Source organism: Cynocephalus volans, chromosome 3 (assembly GCF_027409185.1).
Source record: "Cynocephalus volans isolate mCynVol1 chromosome 3, mCynVol1.pri, whole genome shotgun sequence".
Lineage (NCBI taxonomy): Eukaryota > Metazoa > Chordata > Mammalia > Dermoptera > Cynocephalidae > Cynocephalus > Cynocephalus volans.
This window is the reverse complement of record NC_084462.1, coordinates 95991880-96016435: the sequence shown is the minus strand read 5'-3', so window position 1 is coordinate 96016435 and position 24556 is coordinate 95991880. Positions and strand designations below refer to the sequence as shown.

Genomic DNA, 24556 nt, shown 5'->3' with positions numbered 1-24556 from the left:
AGGATTGGATTGTTCTTGTTTTTCTAGTTCTTTAAGGTGAAGTGTTAGGTTGTTCACTTGCCATCTTTCCATTCTTCTGAAGTGAGCATTTAATGCAATAAATTTTCCCCTCAATACTGCTTTTGCAGTATCCCACAGGTTTTGGTATGATGTATCATTGTTTTCATTAGTTTCAATAAACTTTTTGATTTCCTGCTTGATTTCTTCTTGGACCCATATGCCATTAAGTAGAATGCTGTTTAATTTCCATGTGTTTGTATAGTTTCCAGAGTTTTGTTTGTTATTAATTTCTAGTTTTAATCCATTGTGGTCTGAGAAGATACATGGGATAATTGCAATTTTTTTGAATTTATTGAGACTTGATTTGTGACCTAATATGTGATCTATCCTGGAGAATGATCCGTGTGCTGATGAGAAGAATGAATATTCTGAGGTTGTTGGGTGGAATGTTCTGTAGATATCTGCCAATTCCAATTGGTCTAGAGTCTTGTTTAGATCTTGTGTTTCTCTACTGATTCTTTGCCTAGATGATCTGTCTAATATTGACAGTGGAGTGTTCAGGTCCCCTGCTATTATGGTATTAGTGTCTATTTCCTTCTTTAGGTCTAATAGAGTTTGTTTTATAAATCTGGCTGCTCCAACATTGGGTGCGTACATATTTATGATTGTTATGTCTTCTTGATGGATCAGTCCTTTTATCATTAAGTAGTGTCCCTCATTGTCTCTTTTTATGGTTTTTAGTTTAAAGTCTATTTTGTCAGATATAAGAATAGCCACTCCAGCTTGTTTTTCTTTTCTGTTTGCATGGTAAATCTTTTTCCATCCTTTCACTCTTAGTCTGTGTGAATCTTTATGGGTGAGGTGGGTCTCTTGTAGGCAGCATATAGTTGGGTCCTGCTTTTTGATCCAGTCAGCCAGTCTGTGTCTTTTAATTGGGGAATTTAAGCCTTTAACATTAAGAGTTGTTATTGAAAGGTGTTGATTTATTCCTAGCATTTTATTGGTTGTTTGGTTGTCTTAGGTGTCTTTTGTTCCTTGCTTTCTGATTTACTGTTTGGTTTCTTTGTTTGTTGGTTCCTTAGGTTGTAGATAGTGTTTTTGTTAGCTTGTTTTCTCTTCATGAATGCCATTTTTATTGTACTAGCGGGTTTAGATTTTTCTTAGGTTTTTATGGCAGTGGTAGTTATTTTTCAGGAACCAAACCCAGTACTCCCTTGAGGATTTCTTGTAAGGGTGGTCGTGTGGTAGTGAACTCCCGCAGTTTTTGTTTGTCTGAGAAATATACTATTTGCCCCTCATTTCGGAAGGATAGCCTTGCAGGGTAGAGTATTCTTGGCTGGCAATCTTTGTCTTTTAGTATTTTGAAAATATCATCCCATTCCTTTCTAGCTTTTAGGGTTTGTGATGAAAAGTCTGATGTTAACCTGATTGGGGCTCCCTTATAGGTGATTTGACGCTTCTCTCTTGCAGCTTTTAAGATTCTCTCTTTGTCTCTGAGTTTTGCCAATTTGACTATGACATGTCTTGGAGAAGGCCTTTTTGGGTTGAATACGTTTGGAGATCGTTGAGCTTCCTGGATCTGAAGATCTGTGATTTTTCCTATACCTGGGAAGTTTTCTGCCACTATTTTGTTGAATATGTTTTCAATGGAATCTCCATTTTCCTCCCCTTCTGGAATACCCATGACTCGGATATTTGAGCGCTTGAGGTTGTCTGATATCTCTCTCAGATTTTCTTCCATGTCCTTGATTCTTTTTTCTTTCTTTTTGTCTGCTTGTGTTATTTCAAACAGCCCATCTTCAAGTTCAGAGGTTCTCTCTTCAACTTCCACAAGCCTGCTGGTTAAACTCTCCGTTGTGTTTTTTATTTCGCTGAATAACTTCTTCAGTTCAGCAAGTTCTGCTACATTTTTTTTCAGGACATTGATTTCCTTGTATATTTCCTCTTTCAGATCCTGTATACTTTTCCTCATTTCATCATGATGTCTAGCTGAGTTTTCTTGTATCTCATTCAGTTTCCTTAGAATTATCACTCGAAATTCCTTGTCAGTTATTTCAAGGGCTTCTTGTTCCATAGGATCTAGAGTATGAAATTTATTAACTTTTGGTGGTGTACTTTCTTGATTTTTTGTATTTCTGGTGTCTTTTTTTTGGTGTTTATTCATTGTGGCAGGGGGTTTCACAGTCCACCGGTTTGAGACTAATGACTAACTAGGATGTTGCTGTGGTTGCCAATTTGGTATGGCTCCCGCCGTGACTGCTCAGTTGGCCTCTAGTGTCTTGTGTGTGTGGTTGCCTCGGGTCTTGGGCTTCTCCGGGGAGCCACCTTTCTGGTCAGCTTGTACTCTGCTGGGCTGGTGGATCACGTACCACAGGGTGTGTGATCTCTGTTGAGCTTTCACTTTCTGTACAGGACTTCTCCCCGTTCCGTGTGCTCTGGCCCAGGCTGTTAGATCGTGCAGTGGCGACCCCACCGGGTGTGTGGTTTCTGTCGAGTCTCCGCCTCCCTGGCCGCACGTCTCCCCCCTCTGTGCACACTGTGCTGGGCTGGGGTGTGTCTTCTGCACTCCTCGTCTATCAGCTGGGCCTTCAAGACCCTGCTCAGCACCGCCTCGCCCAGGAAGTCTACCAGGTTTCTGCTAGGCACAGATGACCGGTCTCTCTGGGTGCCTTTGTAGCACTGTGTAGATCTTTCTCGGGTCTTGTTCACCTTTGTATCCCCCCGGTATAAACCGAGTCTAGTGCCCACCTGCAGCCTGCTCTCCGGCAGGTTCAAGTGGACCTGGGAACTCTCCTACCACACTATTCCCAACCAGAAATTTGTTAGGCTTTTTTCCAAACTGGTGGTCGCAGAGATGGTATCTGCCTCCCAGTAACAGGAAGTTTACCGGGGCCGGAGTCCAGGGTGTGGTGGAGTGACAGTCGGCACGCCCGTACTTCATAGCCCTCCCAACACTGGTCGGGACGCCCCACACCCCCAGCCCCGCCAGAGGACCGCGGAGGGAGTGGGAGAGGAGGCCGGCCCGCAGGGTCCGGAAAGCCCCGCGCCAGGCCAAGCAAATGGGCTCAGTGATGGCCGAGCAGGGCGGAGCTGCCCGCACCTGGGAAAATGGAGGCAGCACCGGGGCAGTGAGTGGCCTGGTGGTGCAGGCGGGAGCCGCGTGGGCATCCACCCCCCGAACAGAGCTGTGCCAGGGATCACTCACAGTGCTGTGCCAGGTCGGGCGCTCGCTCTGTCTCTGGTTTGTTGCCTTCCGTGTTCTCGGCGCTGCCGCCTCGGGGCTGTTCATTCGTGGCGCCGCTCGGGCGCTCCCAGGAATCTTCTTTAATGCCGGTCTGAAACCTTGAATCCTGAATAGGGCAGCTGGCCGCCTTCAGCACGGCCCCGGCCTCTGGGATCCTGGCTGCATCCACAGCAGCTCTGGCGCCGTGTTCCCTGTTTCAAGACTCGCTTTTGCAGCTAAGAATCAGTTCTTTTCCTGCTCCACACTTCAAAGCTGTTGCCTGTAAATGAGGCAGCCTCTCCTGCCAGGGGCAAAGTGGCGTTGAGCCCCCATGACCGGCCAGCAGCAGCAGTCCTCCCTTAAGAGATGGCCAGAGCTCCTGAATATTTTTGATCTGCAGTTGTTTGCAGATATGGAACCCCATAGATGTGCAACCCAAGAATATGGAGGACAGACTGTATGAGAGTACTTCAAAAATTCATGGAAAATGGAATTAAAAGATAATATGACTCTCCATGAAGTTTTTGAAGACCCCTGGTATATTCATACAATAGAATATTATTTGGCAATAAAAAGAAGTACTGATACATGCTACAACATGGATGAAATTTGAAAACGTTATGCTGTGTAAACAAAGCCAGTCATAAAAAATCCATATATGGTATAATCCCATTTATATGAAATGTCCTGAACAGGCAAATCTGTAGAGATAGGAAGTAGATTGGTGGTTGCCAGCAGCTGAGGAGGGGTTGGAGAAATGGCTAAGGGGTGCAGGATTTCTTTCTGGGGTAGTGAAAATGTTCTAAAATTCATTATGGTGATGGAAGTACAATTCTGTAAATATACTAAAAGCCAGTGAACTGTACATTTTAAATACACCGATTATATGACATGTGAATTATATCCCAATAAAGCTGTTAAAAAAAAAATCTGTTGAAAGCTACCTATCCTTTAAAAAATGCACCCATATACACATAAGCATAAGCTTGTATCTAAACAGAAAGAACAGTGACTCTCTTGAAGCCCATCTGTGAACCGTACTCTAGGATAAATAATTAGTCACTGCCACTTCTCAAATCAATATATGATTATAGAGAAATTGCCTAAATAGAGCATCCAGAGGGGTCCTTTTAAAATGTACGTCAATTTCTGACTCTTCTCTGAAACTGCCAATCTCTTTCCATCTCACTCAAGTCAAACTCAAAATCCTTATAAAGTCTTGCAAGCCCTACATGATCTGCCTCCCACCCCCTCCTGTCTCTTACCCCTCTTCTTCACTGTGGTCTTGTTACGCTGACCTTCCTGCTGTTCCTCCACAAAGTCATGAGTGCTTCATCCTCAGGGCCTCCACACTTGAATTAATTCCACTTCCTTTAAGTTCTTCACCTAAATATCCACATGGCTAGCTCCCTTTCTTCCTTCAAGGTCTCTGTTCCAATGTCACCTCTTCAGAGATGTTTTCTGTCTCCCCACATAAAACAGGACCCCCTATTACTCTATTCCCCATACTATGCTTTATTTTTCTTCAACTACTTACTGCCAGCTGATATACAATTTTTTTTTAATTGTCTTGCATTAGGATGTAAGCTCCTTGAGGGCTGGAAATTTGTCTTGATTTTCATTTACCCCAGCTATCAGAACAATGCCTGGCATACAGAAAGCACCCAAATATTTTGTTAAATTAACATCAAAGAAAACATCAAAGATCTTGTAATAAAGGAAATTTATGAGACAAAAAGATGATACCTATATACAGAAAATACTGGGAATAATTGAGGGCAATACTTACTGCAGCACCAAACTTCTGCTGGAACTGATCAATGACTGTGTATGTCACCTCCTCTTCCTCTACAGGAGAAGGATGGCATTAGATACAGTTCTCTTCCTTGGCAATAAAATTGCTCTCCCACTAATTTTGGCCATATTCATAAAGTAACTCCTACTCTATTGCAACTCAAATGTCTAATGGTATTCCATTATCACCAGCCTATCACACAATGAACTCTAATTAGCATCCCGTTTGTCAATTGAGAATAAATAAAATCCTCACCAAGGATAATGCTACAAATTGAACTGTTTATTCATTTTCTGTGATAATATAGTAATGTTTCCTTCTTCATAGATTTATACCTTCAGTACTTTAAGACATGCACTTTTTGGGGCCGGCCTGTGGCTCACCCGGGAGAGTGTGGTGCTGACAACACCAAGTCAAGGGTTAAGATCCCCCAACCGGTCATCTTTAAAAAAAAAAAAAAAAAAAAAAAAAAAAAAAAAAAAACATGCACTTTTTAAAGAGCATGTTCATAATAAAAAAAAAACAGTTTAAAATAAGTGACTCCTGGAGATGGGCTAATACTCATACTTTTGGAATTCTCTGGGTCCTGACATTTAAATATTTTGACAAATTATGTAATTTTAAAAATTAGAGGCTGGATAGATCAATTGGTTAGAGCACGGTGCTGATAACACCAAAGTCCAGGGTTCAATCTCTGTACCAGCCAGCTGCCAAAACAAATAAATAAAATAAAAATAAAAAATAAAAGCATAACATAACGTGACTTCCTCTTCATCTCCCAATCTCTTAAAGCTTTGGAATGCCACAGGACACAGACCATGTTCCTTTTTTCTTTTCTATTCATGCTCACTATCTTAGTGAACCCATATAGTCTCAAGGTTTTTTGTATTTTCTATAGGCTGGCTCCTGAATTTATCTCTCCATCTCAAACCTCTCTTCTCATCTCCAAGCTTTTATTCAAACTTAAGTGGACCAGAACTAAACTCCCCAACATATACCCCAAACCTTTTCCATTCATAGACTTTCCCATCTCACTTTAACAGCAATTCAGTACTTTCAGGTACTAAGGCTAAAACCCCTGAAGTCACCTTTTTTTTTTAAAGTACACATTTATGGAGTACAGAGTTGCCTATCAGAATCTGTGTACAGTACATGATGATCAAATCAATATTATTAACATGTTCATCATTACAAATCGTAATTACTTTTTGTGTCCTTTACCTAATTACTCCGTATCCCCTCTTCTTCTCCCCCCTTTCCCACCTCTAGTAAACTATAGATCTGTTCTCTTTTTCTGAAAGTTCAATGTTTTATTATAGTCTTTCTTTGTTTGTTTCTTAGCTTCCACTTATTAATGAGGACATGTGGTATTTTTTTTTTCTGTGCCTGGCTTGTTTCACTTAACATAATTTACTCCAAGCTCATCCATGTTGCTGCGAATGGCAGAATTTCATTCTTTTTTGTGGCTAGGTAGTATTCCATCACGTATATATAACACATTTTCCTTATCCAGTTGTCTGTTGATGGACATTTAGGTTGATTCCATATCTTGGCTATTGTAAATAGAACTGTGATGAACATGGGAGTACGGGTATCCCCTCAACATGTTGATTTCCATTCCTTTGGGTATATGCCCAGTAGTGGGATTGCTGAATCATATGGTAGTTCTATCTGTAGTTGTCTGAGAAACCGCCATACTGTTTTCCATAATGGCTGTGCTAATTAACAGTCCCACCAAGAGTGTAGAAGAGTTCCCTTTTCTCCACATTCTCACCAGCATTTGTTATTCTCAGTCTTTATGATAATAGCCAGTCTAGCTGGAGTGAGAGGATATCTCAATGTGGTTCTGATTTGCATTTCCCTGATGATTAGTGATGTTGAGCATTTTTTCATGCACCTGTTGGCCATTTCTATGTCTTCCTTCAAAAAATATCTATTCAGCTCCTTTGCTCATTTTTAAATTGAATTATTATTTTTTTTACTGTGAAGTTATTTGAGTTCCTTGTACATTCTGGATATTAATCCTTGTCAAATATATGGTTTACAAATATTTTCTCTCATTCAGCAGGTTGACTTTTCATTCTGTTGATTGTTTCCTTTGCTGTGCAGAAGCTTTTTAGTTGGATATAATCCCATTTGTTCATTTTTTCTTTTGTTGCTTGTGCTTTTGGGGTCTTATTCATAAAGTCTTTGCCCAGTCCTACATCCTGAAGTGTTTCCCCTATGTTTTCTCCTAAGAGTTTTATAATTTTAGGTGTTATACTTAAGTCTTTAATCCATTTTGAGTTGATTTTGGTATACGGCAAGATGTATAGGTCTGGTTTCATTCTTCTACACAGAGATATCTAGTTTTCCCAGCACCATTTACTGAAGAGGCTATCTTTTCCTCGATATATGTTCTTGGCACCTGTGTCGAAGATCGGTTGGCTGTAAGTACCTGGGTTGATTTCTGGGTTCTCTATTCTGTTCCATTGAATTTGACAAAATTCAGCATCCCTTCATGATAAAGACCCTCAACAAATTAAGTATAGAAGGAAAATAACGCAATAAAAGCTATATATGACAAACCCACTGCCAACATCATCCTGAATGGGGAACAGCTAAAAGCTTTTCCTTTAAGAACAGGAACAAGACAAGGATGCCCACTCTTCCCACTCCTATTCAACATAGTATTGGTAGTATTAGCCAGAGCAATCAGGCAAGAGAAAGAAATAAAGGGCATTCAAACTGGAAAAGATGAAGTCAAATTGTCACTGTTTGCAGATGACTGATTCTACATATAGAAAAATCCATAACCTCTATCAAAAAACTCCTAGAGCTGATAAATTCAGTAAAGTTGCAGGATTCAAAATCAATACACAAAAATTAGTAGCTTTCTTATATACCAACGACAAACAAGCTGAAAAAGAAATCAAGAAAGCAAGGCCATTTACAATAGCTACCAAAAGAAAAAAATACCTAGGAAAAAATTTAACCAAAGAGGTGGAAGATCTCTACAAGGAGAACTACAAAATCCTGCTGAAAGAGATTAAAGAGGACACCAAAAGATGGAAAGATATTTCTTGTTCATGAACTAGAAGAATTAAAGTTGTGAAAATGTCCATACTACTCAAAGTGATCTACAGATTCAATGCAATCCCCATCAAAATACCAATGACAATCTTCACAGAAATAGAAAAAACAGGGCTGGCCTGGTAGCTCAGTTGGTTAGAGCACAGCCTTATAACACCAAGATCACAGGTTCTGATCCCCATACTGGCCAGCTACCAAAAAAATACCAAACAAACAAAAACAAAAAAGAAGAAATAGAAAAAACAATCCTAAAACTCATACAGAACAACAAAAGACCCCAAATAGCCAAAATGATCCTGAGCAAAAAATAAATAAATAAAACCAGAGGCATTACATTACCTAACTTCAAACTATTACAAAGCTACAGTAACTGAAGTCATCCTTGATTCCTCTCTACTCTCACACTCACATCTAATCTGTCAGGATATTCTGTGGGCTCCACCTTCAACATATATTCAGAATTTCACTACTTCTTACCAACCCTACTGCCACCATCAGGTTCCAAGCCACTGTACCCACTTGTCTTACCCACTTGTCTTAAATTATTTCAATAGTCTCCTGTTATCCCTGTTTTTATCCTGCTCTCCTCTCATTATCTATACAGCATCCAGAGTGCTCTTGTTGAAAAAAAAAGTCAGATCATGTAACTCCTCTGGTAGAAACCATCCAATCCGACTGGCTGGTTAGCTTAGTTGGTTAGAGCATGGTGTTGATAACACCAAGGTCAAGGGTTCGGATCCCTGCACCAGCCAGCCATTTAAAAAATATTAAGGAAAAAGACCCCTCCAATAGGAAATTGAAGTAAAAAAGTATTATTTATAATAGTATAAAAATATAAAATACTTAGGGATAAATATGACAAAAGATGTGAATATATATACTGAGAACTACAAAACACTATTGAGAAATGAAAGAAAATTTAAACAAATGAAGAGATATACCAGTTTCATGATTAGAACGAGTACTCAATATTATTAAAATGCCAATATTCTCTAAACTTATCTGTATATTCAATGCAATCCCTATCAATATTCCAGGGAGGGAGGGAGGGAGGAAGGGAGGGAGGGAGGGAGGGAGGGAGGGAGGAAGGAAGGAAAGAAGGAAGGAAGGAAGGAAGGAAGAAAAAAAAGAACAATCATAATAATATGTTGAACTTTCAGGAGAGAACAGAACTGTGGTTACTAGCGGCAAGAAAGGGGGAGGGAGAGAGGGAATAGCAAGAAATGGGTTAAGAGACACAAAACAACTAGTTAGGAAAAATACGTTTTATTGATGTGCAGTGGAGCTGGGCACCTATAATTAACATTAATTTACTGCATGTTATCAAATGACTAGAAGAGATGAGGTTGAATATCAACACAAATGATTACGTTCCCTAATGATGAATATGCTAATTATCCTGACTTGATCATCACACATTGTATACAGGTATTGATATTTGACTCTGTACCCCACAAATATGTAAATCAATTATATTTCAATAAAATAAAAACATTAAAAAAAAAATAAAACCTCAAAATAAGTCTGAAAGAGAACAAAGTTGGAGGACCAACACTACCCGATTTCAAGATTTATCATAAATTGACAGTAATCAAAACAGCCTATATTGGTGTAAAGAGAAAAATAGATCAATGAAACAAATAGTCCAAAAATAAACCTACGACCATACAGGTAACTGATTTTTGACAAAGGTGCAAAGGCAATTGAGTAGAGAAAGTATAGTATTTTCAACAAATGGTGGTAGAACAATTGGATATCCATATTAAAAAGAAAGAAAAGAAAAGGCTGGCCAATTAGCTCAGTTGATTTGAGCATGGCGCTGATAACACCAAAGTCCAGGGTTCGATCCCTGTACCGGCAAGCTGCCAAAAAAAAAAAAAAAAAAAAAGACCCTTGATCCATACCTCACATATCATAGATAAAAATTAACTCAAAATGAAATAAAACCTAATAAATATTATTTATTTATTAAATAATAAAAACCTAAAACTATGAAACATCTAGAAGAAAACATAGAAGATGTTAATTAAAAAAAGAAAAAAGAAAAGAAAATCTTTGTGACTCTGAGTTAGGCAAAGATTTCTTAAGACATAACACCAAAAGTACAATCCATAAATGAAAAAAAAAAAACTGGATAAATTGGACTTCAACAAAATTAAAAAAGTCTGCTCTTTGAAAGATATTTTAAGAGAATGAAAAGACAAACCACAGACTTGGAGCAAATATTTCCAAAGAACGTATGTGATAAAAGACTTGTATCAAGAATAAAGAAATCCCAAAACTAAACAACAATCCAATAAGGAAATGGGCAAAAGATATGAACACACATTTCATTAAAGATATTTAGATGGTAAACAAACATGTGAAAAGATCCTCAACATCTTTAGTCATTAGGGAAATGCAAATTAAAACTACAACGAGATAATATTACATATTTATTAGAATGGCTAAAGTTTTGTTTTATGTTTTTAATGAAAAAACAAAAAAACCTCCAATCACTTCGCCTCTCACTGAAATTTCTCACTCAAATATTAAATAAACAAATAAATCATGATATTTTAATTCAGAGCCTAGAAGCAATGGCCCAGCTGAGTATTCCATATAGAATATTGATTGAGTTATGTCAAATCTAAAGAGTTCTGAACCACGATAAAGATAGCCTAGAAAATTCAGAGCGCTAGCACTCACCTGATGGGCTATACTTGAAGTCATTCAGCATAGAGGTTGTTGGTATCTTCGGGGCAGGAGAAGCAGACTCACATTCATTTACACTTTTGTCATTCATTTTATCCATCCTGTTTCTTTCCATATTTAGACTATCCTTACAAAAAACAACACTCAGGTGAACTTGTTCTTTGTTGCTGATACCATACACAGATTTTGCCACACAGTAATGGTAAGGACTGTGGTCCTTCATTAAATAGAGGACCCATTCATCCACTGCTTACATTGACTTGAGGATGCTATCTAAAGATGGAAGAAAACATCCACACATATTTCTTCTCATTTCTGTTTCCTTAGGCTATGTTAGGAATCAAGCAACTAGTGAATTAGAGTTGAGGCATTCTACCCTGATGTGCACATTTGGGAAACATCATAATTTAAAAAATTATTCCATCATACCTAACAGAAGATGCCTTTTCTCTCACTGCACCTTGTTCCACTTCATCTAGTAATTCCACTGTAAAATAACCAAAAGGCTTCCAATAGAATCTCCAATCTGCAAGCAATTAACCACCCCCCAACCCCAAACACCCAGTCTGACTTTGTAATGCAAATAGTAATTGGAAATGAAATGTTAGCCCCTAGAGGCCTTTACTGGCCAGCAATAAATAGAGCAGAAAAGACTACCAAAAGTACTGAAGATTCCCACTATTATGTTCCTACATAGCTTCTTGGTTATTTAGCAAGAAGTTTCTTGGTTATTTAGCAGGATTAGGAACCTCTGTACATAATCTCTTTACCCTTTTTGTTCAGGGTGCCTTTATGGTCATTTGCACTGGTTCTAGAGATTTCTTTCCCACTCACCCCAATCCTACTGTACCTTCCCTCACACTATGTACTGTTTGAGGATTTTCTCTTAAATCATTCATAGATTTGTCCTTGCCACTGTCACAGGCTGGCACATTAATAGTTCAGTGACATGAAAGGTAATGAAAGCTAGAGTGGAAATCCCCAAAGAATTACAAGAGAAACATTCCATGGAGATTCTGAAATCACTTATTTTTAACTTAATTGTGTAGGAAACGTAGGTAAATATTGTATTTCATTAATTTTAAGATGCACATTTTAAACAGCTCTGAAATTGGATGAGATTTATAATAAAGGTGCAGCCAGTTTAATTGGCAGTTTGTTTTTCTTTCTTAGGGTGCACGAAGTAATAGTGTGTCTTATAAATTAATGGCATCTTTAATTCAATGAAGTACATTTAGGTAGTTTTCAGGAAAAAGCCTCTCAGAGGGCCACTACGTTTCAAATGTCTCTTTTCCCTGCACTATCTAGAAGTGTTGAGTCTGGGGCAGAGAAAGTGAAATTCACTAAATATGTTGATTAACCATTATTATCCTTCATCTTGATAATTCTTATTCAAGGTGCTTTTCAGGGAGACAACTCCATGGCTGATTGGGCCACAGGGCAAAGAAGGAGAGGACCATCCTTTGAGCTTAAAAAATATGAACAAAGGCCAAGTCCTGGGAAAGAATGAGGAGATGAATTCCATGTGTACAGATCACAAAGCTGGTCAGAGGTCAGCCGCTTTGTGCATTAGGGAGATGTTAGTAGTTATTCCTTCGCTTCTCTCTACATACCCATCCACAGCCTAGCTTTGTTTTGGATCAGAGCTCTGCTCTACTGCATAATAGCTAAAACACAATTAAGAATTCTACTATTACCACAACCACCATCACCATTATAAAAAGGTGTTCAAGGGACAAACATCATTTATAGTAGCATACTCTGTGAGAAAAGACTGTTAGATAGCTGTCCAGACTTGTCTAGCTTGAAGTAGCTCCGGATTGGCAATCATTAATTTGGTGAGATTTTCATCTCTTCTTAAATTCTACTTTTCTCACAAAGCAAAGCAATCTTTCAAGCAGTAGCAAACTCTTGTTTACAGGAGTCCTCTCCTCAGATTTGCCTCTGCTGTGAGAAATACACAGCCCTAAGAGGTCCCAGAGCTCCCATTCCTCTGATCCCTCCACCCCAGACTGATCTTTACCCCTCCTTGGAGCAGAAAGTTTCTGAGTCCTTGAAAGCAAGAACATTTCTAGCTCCCAATCCCTTTCTCTTATCCTATGTGACTTATATGAAGCACACTGACCAAATGATATTCTTTTTTTTCTTTTTTTTTTTTGTCTTTTACGTGACCGGTACTCAGCCAGTGAGTGCACCGGCCATTCCTATATAGGATCCGAACCGCGGTGGGAGCGTTGCTGCGCTCCCAGTGCCGCACTCTCCCGAGTGCGCCAAGGGCTCGGCCCGACCAGATGATATTCTATAGCTACTCTTTCAGGCAAATAATTGACCTACTCTTGCTAAATGTATTTTGCTAGTAGAAGTAAAGAGGTTGCTTCCTGCAATTCCAAAATCCTAAAAACTCTGGAAACTAAAATTTTGTTGTAACTCTTTTGGCAGTAAAACCTGACCTGAAATGCTATTTATAGTCCTACTTTACTACATTTAGACTGATTATCCGCCCATTTCTCTGATTTCTCTGGAGAAATGTGCTGTTTTACAGAATGCTGCCCAGATCCTCTTGAAGCATTATGTAATATGAACAGAATATATCCTGTGTTACATTTTCCAAAAATCCAAAACAATTCTAGATTTTGAGACATTTGGCCACAAGGTTTCAGATAAGAGATTGGGAATAGATTGTGGACCTGTAGTGTTTAGCTTGCTGAGCAAGACAATCCCTTTCTGTTCAGGTCTGACTCTGTCTGCTGGCCGAATCTCTAGTGATGAGCACCAGCAGACTTCACATTGTAAAACCAAAATGATTACAATTCTGTAAGACTATTCTGCTCATAGAGTACCCATCAAAACAGTAAGAGAAGGGTCAATTCTCAAATATCAACTTTAAAAGTTCCAAAGGCAAGACAACACCTCATTTTATTTAAAATAGTGGAATGAGGCACAGCAGTGAGTTTACCACTACTGTAAATACCAACACCAGCATTTGGGGAACAAGAAACTCACCATTCACAATCTCATGCCCAAAAAACATCTTCACTCCTGGGACACTTCGACCTGTCTCCACATTCTTCACTGTTATAGAAAACAATTCATTTGATTAATAAAAAATAATATTTTACTAAAATCCATAAGAAAACACAATGCCTATCTAAAGTGCTCACATGTGAGTTTTATAAAAATCCGCAAATTATTTTCCCTAAGGAATAAAGAGTCAATAATAAATTACAAAGCTACAGCCCTGAAACAAGTAGTTTAAAGAACAGCATAAACCCCAGAATGGTCCAAGAGAAGCTAAAAAGGGCAGAAGTAGTACACTGAATTTAAAATTCTCCCAAGAATATTTTAAGGCCTATGGGGCTAAGGACTATCTGTTCATTATATTTCTATTTATTTTTACTCCACCTAACTCCAGAAAAAAAATTTAAGGCAGCTGACTACTTCTAGAGTCCACACCCTGCTTCATGTCATGCTCAAAAATATTAGAAAGGACAATAATCCAACTCATGACTCTTCTGTGAGTAGGTAAGGGAGTTAGGAGAAATTTAGATGTCATGTCTACAATATGCTGTCATTTTTCTAGATGGAAGTACTCATAGAAGCTATTTCCACACCTCTCAGCAATCCAATTAACTGAGTCCCATCCTCACTATTCCACTGAATATATTCTCATTGAAGTCAAAGATCACCCAATGTCTATTTATCAAATCCAAAAAAAAAAGTTCTGCAGTCTCATCTTACTTGGCTCTCATGCAGTCTTTGACAATACCATTCTCTCCTTTCTTCTTTGGTTTACAGGACATTCTTTGAGTTTAGTTCTTTTCCAACTAATTACCTAGAACTACCATACTGAACACCCATGCCAAGCCAGGCACCATGCGACTTGCCTACATTCAATTCTCCAATAACATAACTAGACAGCCATTTTATTATCTCCATTGTGGAGGAATCTGAGGCTCAGAATGATTGAATAACTAGATCAAGGTCACACTGATAATCAAAAAAGAATCAGGATTCAAACCCATGCCTCACTGATGTTAATACACCTTCTTATAACCATTGTTACACTGGCTCCCTGATTTGCTCCTTCCAGGCTCCTTAGCAGCCTCTACCACCTCTCCTTGCCCCTTACACATTGATGGCCCCCAGAGTTAGGTCCTGCATCCGCATCCTTTTTCCTTCTCCTATTTTTTTTTTTTTTTAATTTTATTTTATTTTGTTGGCTGCTGGCTGGTCTGGGGAACTGAAACCTTGACCTCAGTGTTACAAGGTTGTGGTCTAACCAATTGAGCTACCAGCCATCCCTTTTTCCTTCTCCTTGAACGATCATATTTACTTCCTAGTTGTCCTGACACCCATTATTTCTCCAGCATGGACTATTCCTCTGTGTTCTACTCACATTTTCAACTGACTATAGCAGAATTACTTTAAATTTTTCAAACTGAAATAATCTTTTCCCACCAACCAAAAAACCTGCTCCTCTTGCCATTTCTATCAATTAGTAACAGTATTATACACCTAATATTTTGAGTCATAAATGTAAGAGTAATTTTACATTGTTTTTTGCTTATTATCTAATTTATTAGTAGGTTATTTATCCCATCTCCTAAGTATTTCTAGAATCTACCTTCTCTTCTCTATTACTTGCCATGCCTTAGCTCAGACCCCATCACTTACCCTTGTGTCCCTTGATTGTCTAAGTATTCCATCTTTCCTCCCTGCCTCTGTAGTTTCTCCCTATTTCAGTCCTTCCTTCATACCACTGTCATAGTAATATCATTCTCTGCTATGTCCAAATAGTACATAGGATTAGTAAGCAAGTGTAAAGAAATATGTTCAACCTCTTTAACAATTTTTTTTTAATGCCAAAATGAAATATCACTTTTTGCCTATAAAACTAGCAAAAAATTAAGGAAAGATACACAACAGAGTTTTTTTAAAAATCCAATACTGGATTATTTACTGTAATTAACTCACACATTACTAATAACAAAGTAAAAAGGCACAACTCTTTTGAAAAGTTATTTGGAAATAGGCATCAAAAACATTCAAAATATCTATAATGTTTACCTAGTAACTCCACTTCTAGGAACTATTCCTGAGAAAACAATTATACCTCCAAGTATAACAAAAATTTTTAAGCTTTTTGCTTTAAAATGTCTAGTCATTAAACTGAAGTTTTAAATAATGAGAAAATGCTTGTTATAGTGTTAACTAAAAATAAGTTTATATGGGCCGAGCCTGTGGCGCACTCGGTAGCGTGCTGCGCTAGCAGCGCGGCGACGCTCCCGCCGCGGGTTCGGATCCTATATAGGAATGGCCGGTGCACTCACTGGCTGAGTGCCGGTCACGAAAAAGACAAAAAAAAAAAAAAAATAAGTTTATATGATATACCTAATTTATTATGTCAACTATATATAATCTGAATACAGTTATTAAAAATTAGAGACAAATACACCAAAGTATTTCACCTGGACAGAATGCTTGTGGAACAAGCATGTGGCATTTACTGTTCATTTTCTACTTAATGCCATTTATTCAGGTTGGCAACATGCCCAGTCTCCCCTGCAGATAGCGGTGGCCTATTGGACTTCAAGGCACCTCTTCAAGAGGACTGACTCAGCTGGAAGGAATATTTCTTTTCTCCTTTGTTTTTCCTTGTCCTGTCTGTAACTCCACCAGCTATCATATAACCTTGAGGTTGACCTTGAAGCCCTGTGCTAAGGATGGTGGAACAGAAAGATGAAGAATCCTGGATCCCTGCTGACTTTGGGGAGAGTCACAGAAGCCCTGCGCTGCCTGCCTTCTCTAATATGAGAGAATAAACTCCTAATGTGCTTAAATCACTAGAGCGAATCTGTTTCTAGCAGCTGAGCGTGGTTCCTGACACCGCATTAAAATTTTTAGGCAACTAACCTGAAAATTCATATGTCTCCCACTTAAAAATCATTCAGATTGTTCCTCACTGCTTTCAGGATAGTGTCCAAATGCTGGTCTGTAAGGTCCTTCTGATTTGTCCCACACCTCTCCATCCTTATCTCTCATATCCTCATACTGAAATTTACTCAGGGTTTCTGAATGCAGGAAGTTTTCATCGCTCTACGCATTTGTACATACTGCTACTTTTACTTAGAACAATGGTCCTCTCTAAGTGTGGCACAGCATCACATGGAAACTTGCTAGAAATGCAAATTCTTGGGCCCCATCCCAGACCTTAAGGATCAGAAACTCTTAGAATGGGGTCTGTCAATTTGTGTTTTAAGTTTTCCAGATGAAGTTTGAGAACCTCTGACTTAAAACAGCCTTCTCTTCTTTTCCTATTGTTAACTCCTACTCATCCAGATGCAGTTCTGCCATCAATTCCTCCTAAAGGAGCCTTCCCCACTTTCCTAACCCACATGTAAATTAGCTAAACCTTCATGTTTCCATAGTATCTTGTGTGACCTTCTGTCAGAGAGGATATCACACTCCATTATACTTGTCTACCTGTTTATCTGTTTCCTTAACACACTAAGTTTTTGAGGATAGGACCATGTTATTCCTACCTGTAGCCCTGGTACCAAGTGCTGTGCCTGGGATATGAAACAATCAATAAATGATTATTGAATGAATTAATGTTGCAAAAGCCTGCTACAGCTCCATCCTAGCCCAAAAATGCCTATTTTAACTCAAAATATGGCTTAACAATAACACTAATCTCTCAAATACCATTTACACATGTTTCAACTGTGAACTTGAAACTTATCATGCTAGGAAAACAACTACCCTAGCAACTCAATATTCTAGCTAAATAAAAACTATAGGGGCTAGCCCGTGGCTCACTTGGGAGAGTGTGGTGCTGATAACGCCAAGGCCATGGGTTTGGATCCCTATATAGGGATGGCCGGTTCGCTCACTTAGGAGAGTGTGGTGCTGACAACACCAAGTCAAGGGTTAAGATCCCCTTACTGGTCATCTTTTAAAAACAAAAACAAAAACAAAAAACCTCTATATTGGAGCTTCTGGGTTGGCGAACACATGGAAGTGCTGGGAGGGTGGCAGCACCTGTGCCAGGAGAAGGCATGGAAATTCTGCATCCCCTCCCCTATACTTTGCCCTATGCATCTCTTCAATTTGGCTGTTCCTGAATTGTATCCTTTATCATAAGCTGGAATTGAAGCTGGCAGGTGTAGAGGCTATCTTGTGACCATGAGGATGACAGATGATTGCTGAGGTGGCAGAGCAGGAGCACAAGGTACCAGGTCCCTGAAAGTGTCCTTTAGCAACTGCACCATTCTCCAGCAGCCTACATCTGGATTTCTTTTTGCAGGAAAAAAAAATAACCCCTTACTGTCTTGGTGAATTTGTCTGTTGCAGCCAAAAGCAATTCTAACTGAGCGGTTATTTTTAATTTCAAGATGCTTATGGAGAGTAACTAAAAAAGTACCCAATTTAAAAAACACTCTATATATTGAAAATTTCTGCTATCATGTCAAGATAAGTATAGAAGTGGGGGCAAACCAGCACATGCAGTCACATTGTTCTGTTAGGGAAAATAATATTTTAACCTTCCTCTCACCCCTTTCCTAAAATGGGAATGTCACCCTCTCAGTTGCTGATGGAGTCCAAAGCCATCACCCAAACTCAGCCACTAGGCAGAAGATTATGAGAAATAGAACGAGACCTTTCTTCAGGACAACAATCTTGTTAGAGTCCACATGCTGAAGCACACCTTCGAAGATGCCACAAACCAATGTGAGTTTCACCCTTCTCCACAAAATGTGATTGAGGAAATGATAGTCACTGCTGGGATCCATGCTATTTGATTCTAAAAGTCGTCTTCAAATAATCTTCTTTAAGCATCCGAACACTTGAAAATTAATAAAGAGATCTATAATTTAAAAAGATTTTGGGGGGTTATTTTCTCTTTCCCCATACCTGTAAGGGAAAAGAAGAAAAATATGAGTAATTCAATTTTGTTCATCTTTTTAGAATAAAGAGAAAAAAGATCATTGCAAGCACCAATCCTAATTCACACAAGGGAAACTGAAAACCATAAGACTTCAGGCAAGATACGCTTGGATTCTTTGTCTATAAAATGGGAATAAATATCACCTTTCATTCCTTAGCTAAACAGAACAAGTGGAATATTTAGAGGCTTTCTAATGGTATACATATATTGTTTTAACAACAACAACAAAGAAAAACAAAAAGAACAGATTAAAAAAATAGATAGGCAAAAATACTTGCCAACACATGCTGCAATAAATTGTTTACCCAGAAATGTCTGGAATGTAGCCTCTTCTGGATTAATAACATTGACATGGTTACCAACCAAAGCATAACTGACGAAGGACTATCACAATTCATGCATTAACAATCCACCTGCCATGATGTCACTGCAAAGGCCATTCCATGCCACCTTGGCCACAAAGGACTGGGCTACTGTAGTGTCACCAACCAGTCATGTGCAGCCTGACAGAGCAAACTACCACATGCCACACACTCATTTTGTAAAAATGATGCAGCTCATTATAAAGAATCACATCCATGCATAAACATACAAAAAAAATTCTACCCTGTAGAAATAACTATCATTAATAGTAGATATTGTCACATTCTTTAGTGTAATATGTAACTTAAAAGATGAATCCTTTTTTAAAAAATATCTTTTAGAACAATTCTGTTATTGGGTGATCTTGTATTTAGGTCTCTAGATAAGTGTTCTTCTATGGTGGTTTAAATTTATCTATCAATCATCTATCTATCTATCTATCTATCTATCTATCTATCTATCTATCTATCTATCTAGTATTTAGGTCTCTAGATAAGTGTTCTTCTATGGTGGTTTAAATTTATCTATCTATCAATCATCTATCTATCCATCCATCCATCCATCCATCCATCTATCTATATCTAAAAGATGACCAGTAAGGGGATCTTAACCCTTGACTTGGTGTTGTCAGCACCATGCTCTCCCAAGTGAGCCACGGGCCGGCCCTGGTGGTTTAAATTTAAAAGCTGCTTGCCTTTGCCACACTTTGAAAATTCAACCAGTGAATTTTGTAATTTAGTCAATAAAACATTGACGAAACAACTAGAGCCTAATTCAACTAGGAAGAAGGTGAGAAGTTACATAGCATTTTTAGCTGGATAAATACACTATATTTTTATATTTTAAGGTCTATCAAGTGCTTTCACAAATATTTGATACAACAACCATAAGCCAATCAACGGAGGAGGAAACTGAGGCTTAGAGATCTAAGACACATGCCCAAAGTCACATAGCTAGAAGGTAATAGAACCTGAACTAAAACCAGGCCCATAGTGGAGGATGTTTATGGTCTAATGCAAGATCAAGCATGATGCATCCAAAGAGAACATAAATCACTAGAGAGCCTGAGAAAACCATTCTTTGTTCAAGTTAATCCAACAGGCAAGAGGGAAATTTTTACAGAAACAAAAGAGAACATAAAACTGGGGAAAAAACAGTCCTTAATGGAGCCAAAAATTAACTTACATTTTAAAAAGATAACCAAGAGAGAAAAGTTTGTGAAATGTTTGGAAAATGGGGAAATTTAAAAAACGTTAAAAGAGGAAAAAAAAAAAGAAAGAAAGAAAAAAGAAAAGAAACGTTAAAGTAAATCAGAAAAAAAATATTAACACGAAGCAAAGAAACCTTTGATCGGAGTCTGAAAAGCTGCAAATGGTAAGATTCAAGATTAGGAAGGAAAAAATAAGGTCGGGATCAAGAGATGGGCGTCAAGGCAGACTGAGAAAAGGGACAGTCATGTCACTGACATCAAGGTTCTCCTACCACACCCGTATTCGCAAAATATAAAGCAGCCCCCGTGTCTTCTTAAACAGGTATAATAACATCACTAGGTCAGACAAAAGGTCAATCATGAAAAAAACTCGCTGAGACTATAGAACCTCAGCCGGCAGAGAACCCATGGGATGTCAGGCTAAGCCCTAGGAAAAGTTTAAAACTAGTAACCTAAGTTGATTTGGGAAAGCTCGCTAAAAGAGCGTCCTAGTCCTTAGGTACTAAGTGATAGTGGTCAGAATTTGGTTCTTCCTCCCATGCATGTCTCGAACCGGTTCTGAACAAAGAAGGGTAAACAGCTAAGGCAGCTGAAGCCACACGAAAAGAACTGGTTCCCCCGACAGTCCACTCATTTAACAGGTAGCTTTAACGTTTTTCAACGATAACAAAAAAAAGCAAGAATATGCCATAAGAATAAAATACAAAATTCCTCATTTTTAAGACAAAATAAGAAACTTCAAATAAACGGCTTGCCATACGCTAGGAATTCACTCTCCTCCACAGTTAGAGTTTTGCGGTTTTTTCCCCCCAAAGGTTGGAAAATCCGGATCCTAATTTCGGCCAAATGGTGACTTCCTCGAACTTCAGTCTGGAACTGAAATACAGAAACTTCTGTTAAGAAATCCCGGAGCTCTCCAAGCCAGCGGAGATGGTTATCACGGCACCGTACCGAAAGCAAACTGAAGAGAAGTACGCAGCACCCAACACAAACGGCAGCGCGGACGCGTGCCGGGCAGAAAGTCGAGTCTCGGCAGCTTCCCGAGGAGCCAATCAGCGCGCGGCCCCGAGGGCGGCTCCCCAGCGCCCCCCGCGGTCGGGAGGAGAGAGGACCGCCCAGGAAAGGTGAAGAGGTGCGATTCCCGGCATGCAGTTCCCAGGGGACACACCCTGGGATCCCCCACGCGAGGTTTTGTCTGTTTTTATTGCTCTCCTTTCAGTCCGTGCTACCGGTAGGGTGGTATTCCTTGAGTCCTGTGTGAAACGAGTTAGCTACGCTGCCTGCCTCAGGTTAGTTTGCTGTAAAACATTGGGTCGATGGAGTTGCCCTTTTAATTGCAGTCCCTAGTGCCAGAGTAGCATCGCCCCTTTAAGGCCGGTGGCAGCGGCGGTTCCGGGGGCGGGGCCCGTCTCCCCCGGAGTCCGGCTGGCCGTGGGCTGATTCATTCGGGGTTGGTACTGGGAGCGCTCATGTCTGCTCCTGCGCAGGCCGCAGCCTCGCTCCTGATTGGCTGATCCCCGGGGCCGTCCCCTCCCGCCGCGCCACCCCTGGGTTCCCTCCCGGGTCCGCAGTAGAAACACTGCCCTCTACTTTCTTGACCCCTGTTCCTTCCTCCCCTCCTTCCTTTCCTCCCGCCACCGTCGCGTCAGGCGCCGCTGTTCCCGGAGGATCTCCCAGCACAGTGATGGGGTCTCGGGCCTCCACTTTACTGCGCGACGAAGAGCTCGAAGAGATCAAGAAGGAGACCGGCTGTGAGTTAGGATTTGGGGTGGGAAGGTGGCCGGGACCTCTGCTGGCCTCAGGATCGAGGGCGGCTGTCCCTGAGGTCTGGAGCTGGGGTGTCTGTGAGATTGGGAGGTCCTGGGCAGCCTCCAGCGCTGGAGCTTCGGAGGACCGAGAGCTGGAGGACCTGTTCTAGCTGTAGCGGGGCTCTGGCTCTGTGTCTTTCCCCTCAAAGATCACCCGTAGAGCGCGGACACCCTGTTTTCTCCACACACACCCCCACCCCCGTCTGTGAAAGTCTCTAAACTCCTTTCCTTTATTTTTCCTCAAAGCATCCTTCCCTATGAAGAGGCTGCCTGAATAGTAGATAAAGCCCCAGAAGCAAATTCAGGAAATCTGGATGGATCCCGTAGAAAACATAATCCGGTCCTGTGACGTTTCTGGGCAAGGACAGTTGTCAGTGGTTTTAACACTGACAACTGTGGGAAATCACAAACAAGTTCTTGCCACAAAAAGATAAACCCAGAAAGCAAGACCATGTACTAAGGCTTTGGAAGACGTGACCTGGTGACTCGAGACTTCTAAACAATCAGGGGTCTGAGATTGTGAGACTTCTTTCAATCTGCGCTTTTGGAGAAAAAGTATGGATACTGTGACGACCAGTTTTTTACTGACACTGAGGGTTCTTGCTGTACTAATTTCATATACATCGATTTCTACTAGGCTGTTGTACTTTATGCAGTCGCTATTGAAATTGGATGTGCTCCCAAAATCTCAGTGTGAATTATACTAGGAACTGATTTTTTGTAGTCCAGTCTCTTCCTCATTAGCCTGAGCAAAGGAGCAACAGAGCTCTGGAAGTTCAGAAGCTCTGTAAAACACCATCATACATTTGAATAGCCCTTGCTAATGCAATGTATGATACAATGGTGTTGATGCATATGGTATTTTCTCTTCTCAGTAATCTTTTATTCCTCTTGTTGAGTTATGTAAGCATCTGAGCTCTGTCTCTTCATGATTCCTGTCTTGATAACGATGTGATCAGTAAGTAACTCAGTGGCCCATAGGCAGATAATACTGAGGAGTGCTGGAGGAACTAAAGAATTACTCACCCATCGGAGGCCTGGGATAGATTAAATGCTGTCCTGTGCATTCTGGCAAATTCATCCTTCTAGAATCATCAAGCTGGAAGGGATGTTATCTAATCCCACCCCTTGTCAGATTGGTTTTCTTCTTTCAGCATATAGCCCATAAGCCTCTCCATAAAGACCTTTAACGACGATGGCCTCACCACCTACCAAAGCAGTCCTTTTCACGATTTTGAATGAATGACAGAAAATAGTTCGCTATTTATAATTTGCAGTACTTGTTTGACCTCTTGACTGTATAGTCATTTTATGGCTTACTCTGATTGCAGGAGTAGAAATATAGGCAGTTTGGATTCAGCAAGCATTTTATTATATTTTGTGGCCATGACCTCTGGCCACACTTGTAAATATAATAACTACTTCAGGTCTAGGGTGACACCCAAATTAAAACATTCCTGCTTAAAATAAAGAGTCACTGAAGTGGTTAGAGCATGGTGTTATAACACCGGGGTCAAGGGCTCAGATCCCTGTACAGGCCAGCTGCCAAAAAAAAAAAAAGAGTCACATAATGAGGAAATGTAAGCCAAAGTGAGTATGGGAAAAGCTATTTTTGCCTCAAAATGAAGGAAGCTGTAATCCCATTCTGGTTTATTTACATTTGATCAAATGAAAAGGGCCTTGGGTTGCTATAGGACTCTGGGTTATTTTACCATGTAACTTGTGGACACACAGAACTAAGAACTCAAGGAAGAGCTGTTTTCCCTCTCGCCAAAGAGTGAATCAAGCACGAGGGAGCTTCTCAACCACAACCAGTGCAAGTATTTTTGCAGTGTTTGTTCAGTATTGTGCTTGGTACTCAGAGCTGATTGTGACAAAAGACACCCACAACCTGGTTGGGAGATAGGCCCAAGAGAGTTGTGATTAGCATTATGAAATAAGGAAGCTGAAATTGTGTGGCACCCACCTTCAGAGCTCAGGGAAGAGAGTCCTTGTGGGCTGGCCTTGTAGAGGACAGGAATTGGGCTTTGATGCATGCATGAAGGGATTAGATTTGTATCAATTAACCTAGGGCATTTTGGGTGGCTTCCAGGAGCAATCCAGACTGCTACAAAGTCATCACTCTGCTCTGGGAGTTGAACCATCAGTTTATCCAGTTAGTGCCCATCGGCAGAGTTGTTTTTTAAAGTAGTAATTTTAGTACAGTGTGGAAGATTTTGAAGAATAAGAACAGATATGTGGAGGGCGGGGTAGAGAGGTGGGATTTGCCCTATTTTCATCTACGTCTTGTTCCATGAGGAAGAATTTGGGGAATTATCAGTAAGAAACACTTTAAGAACTATTATAAGACATTTTGCTACTCCCTTAGCCAGTGAGAAAATATAGCATGATTGAGGGAAACTAACTTTATATTCAATATGAAAGCTTAGCACTAGAATTGATG

At 39.9% G+C, this 24556-nt stretch overlaps 2 protein-coding genes across 4 annotated transcripts in view; one reads left to right on the top strand and one right to left on the bottom strand.

Annotated features, from left to right (window-relative positions):
* The window catches only part of EXD1 (exonuclease 3'-5' domain containing 1), a 46932-nt gene extending 25619 nt beyond the window's left edge, over positions 1-21313 (bottom strand). For 2 of the 3 annotated variants that reach the window (XM_063091291.1, XM_063091293.1), the window contains exons 1-7: positions 21257-21313; positions 21066-21181; positions 18445-18698; positions 13788-13856; positions 11214-11271; positions 10779-10906; positions 5013-5071 (exon numbers count right to left, since the gene is read on the bottom strand). In XM_063091291.1, the coding sequence (XP_062947361.1) occupies positions 5013-5071; positions 10779-10906; positions 11214-11271; positions 13788-13856; positions 18445-18577 (447 nt within the window). In that variant the 5' untranslated portion in view covers positions 18578-18698; positions 21066-21181; positions 21257-21313. The remainder of the gene's footprint in view (positions 1-5012; positions 5072-10778; positions 10907-11213; positions 11272-13787; positions 13857-18444; positions 18699-21065; positions 21182-21256) is intronic. The other variant, XM_063091294.1, reaches the window with a different exon arrangement.
* Positions 21314-21851: 538 nt separating this feature from the next.
* CHP1 (calcineurin like EF-hand protein 1) overlaps positions 21852-24556 on the top strand; it is a 44702-nt gene continuing 41997 nt past the window's right edge. The window contains exon 1 of the mRNA XM_063090290.1: positions 21852-22056. Within this exon, the coding sequence (XP_062946360.1) occupies positions 21990-22056 (67 nt within the window). The 5' untranslated portion in view covers positions 21852-21989. The remainder of the gene's footprint in view (positions 22057-24556) is intronic.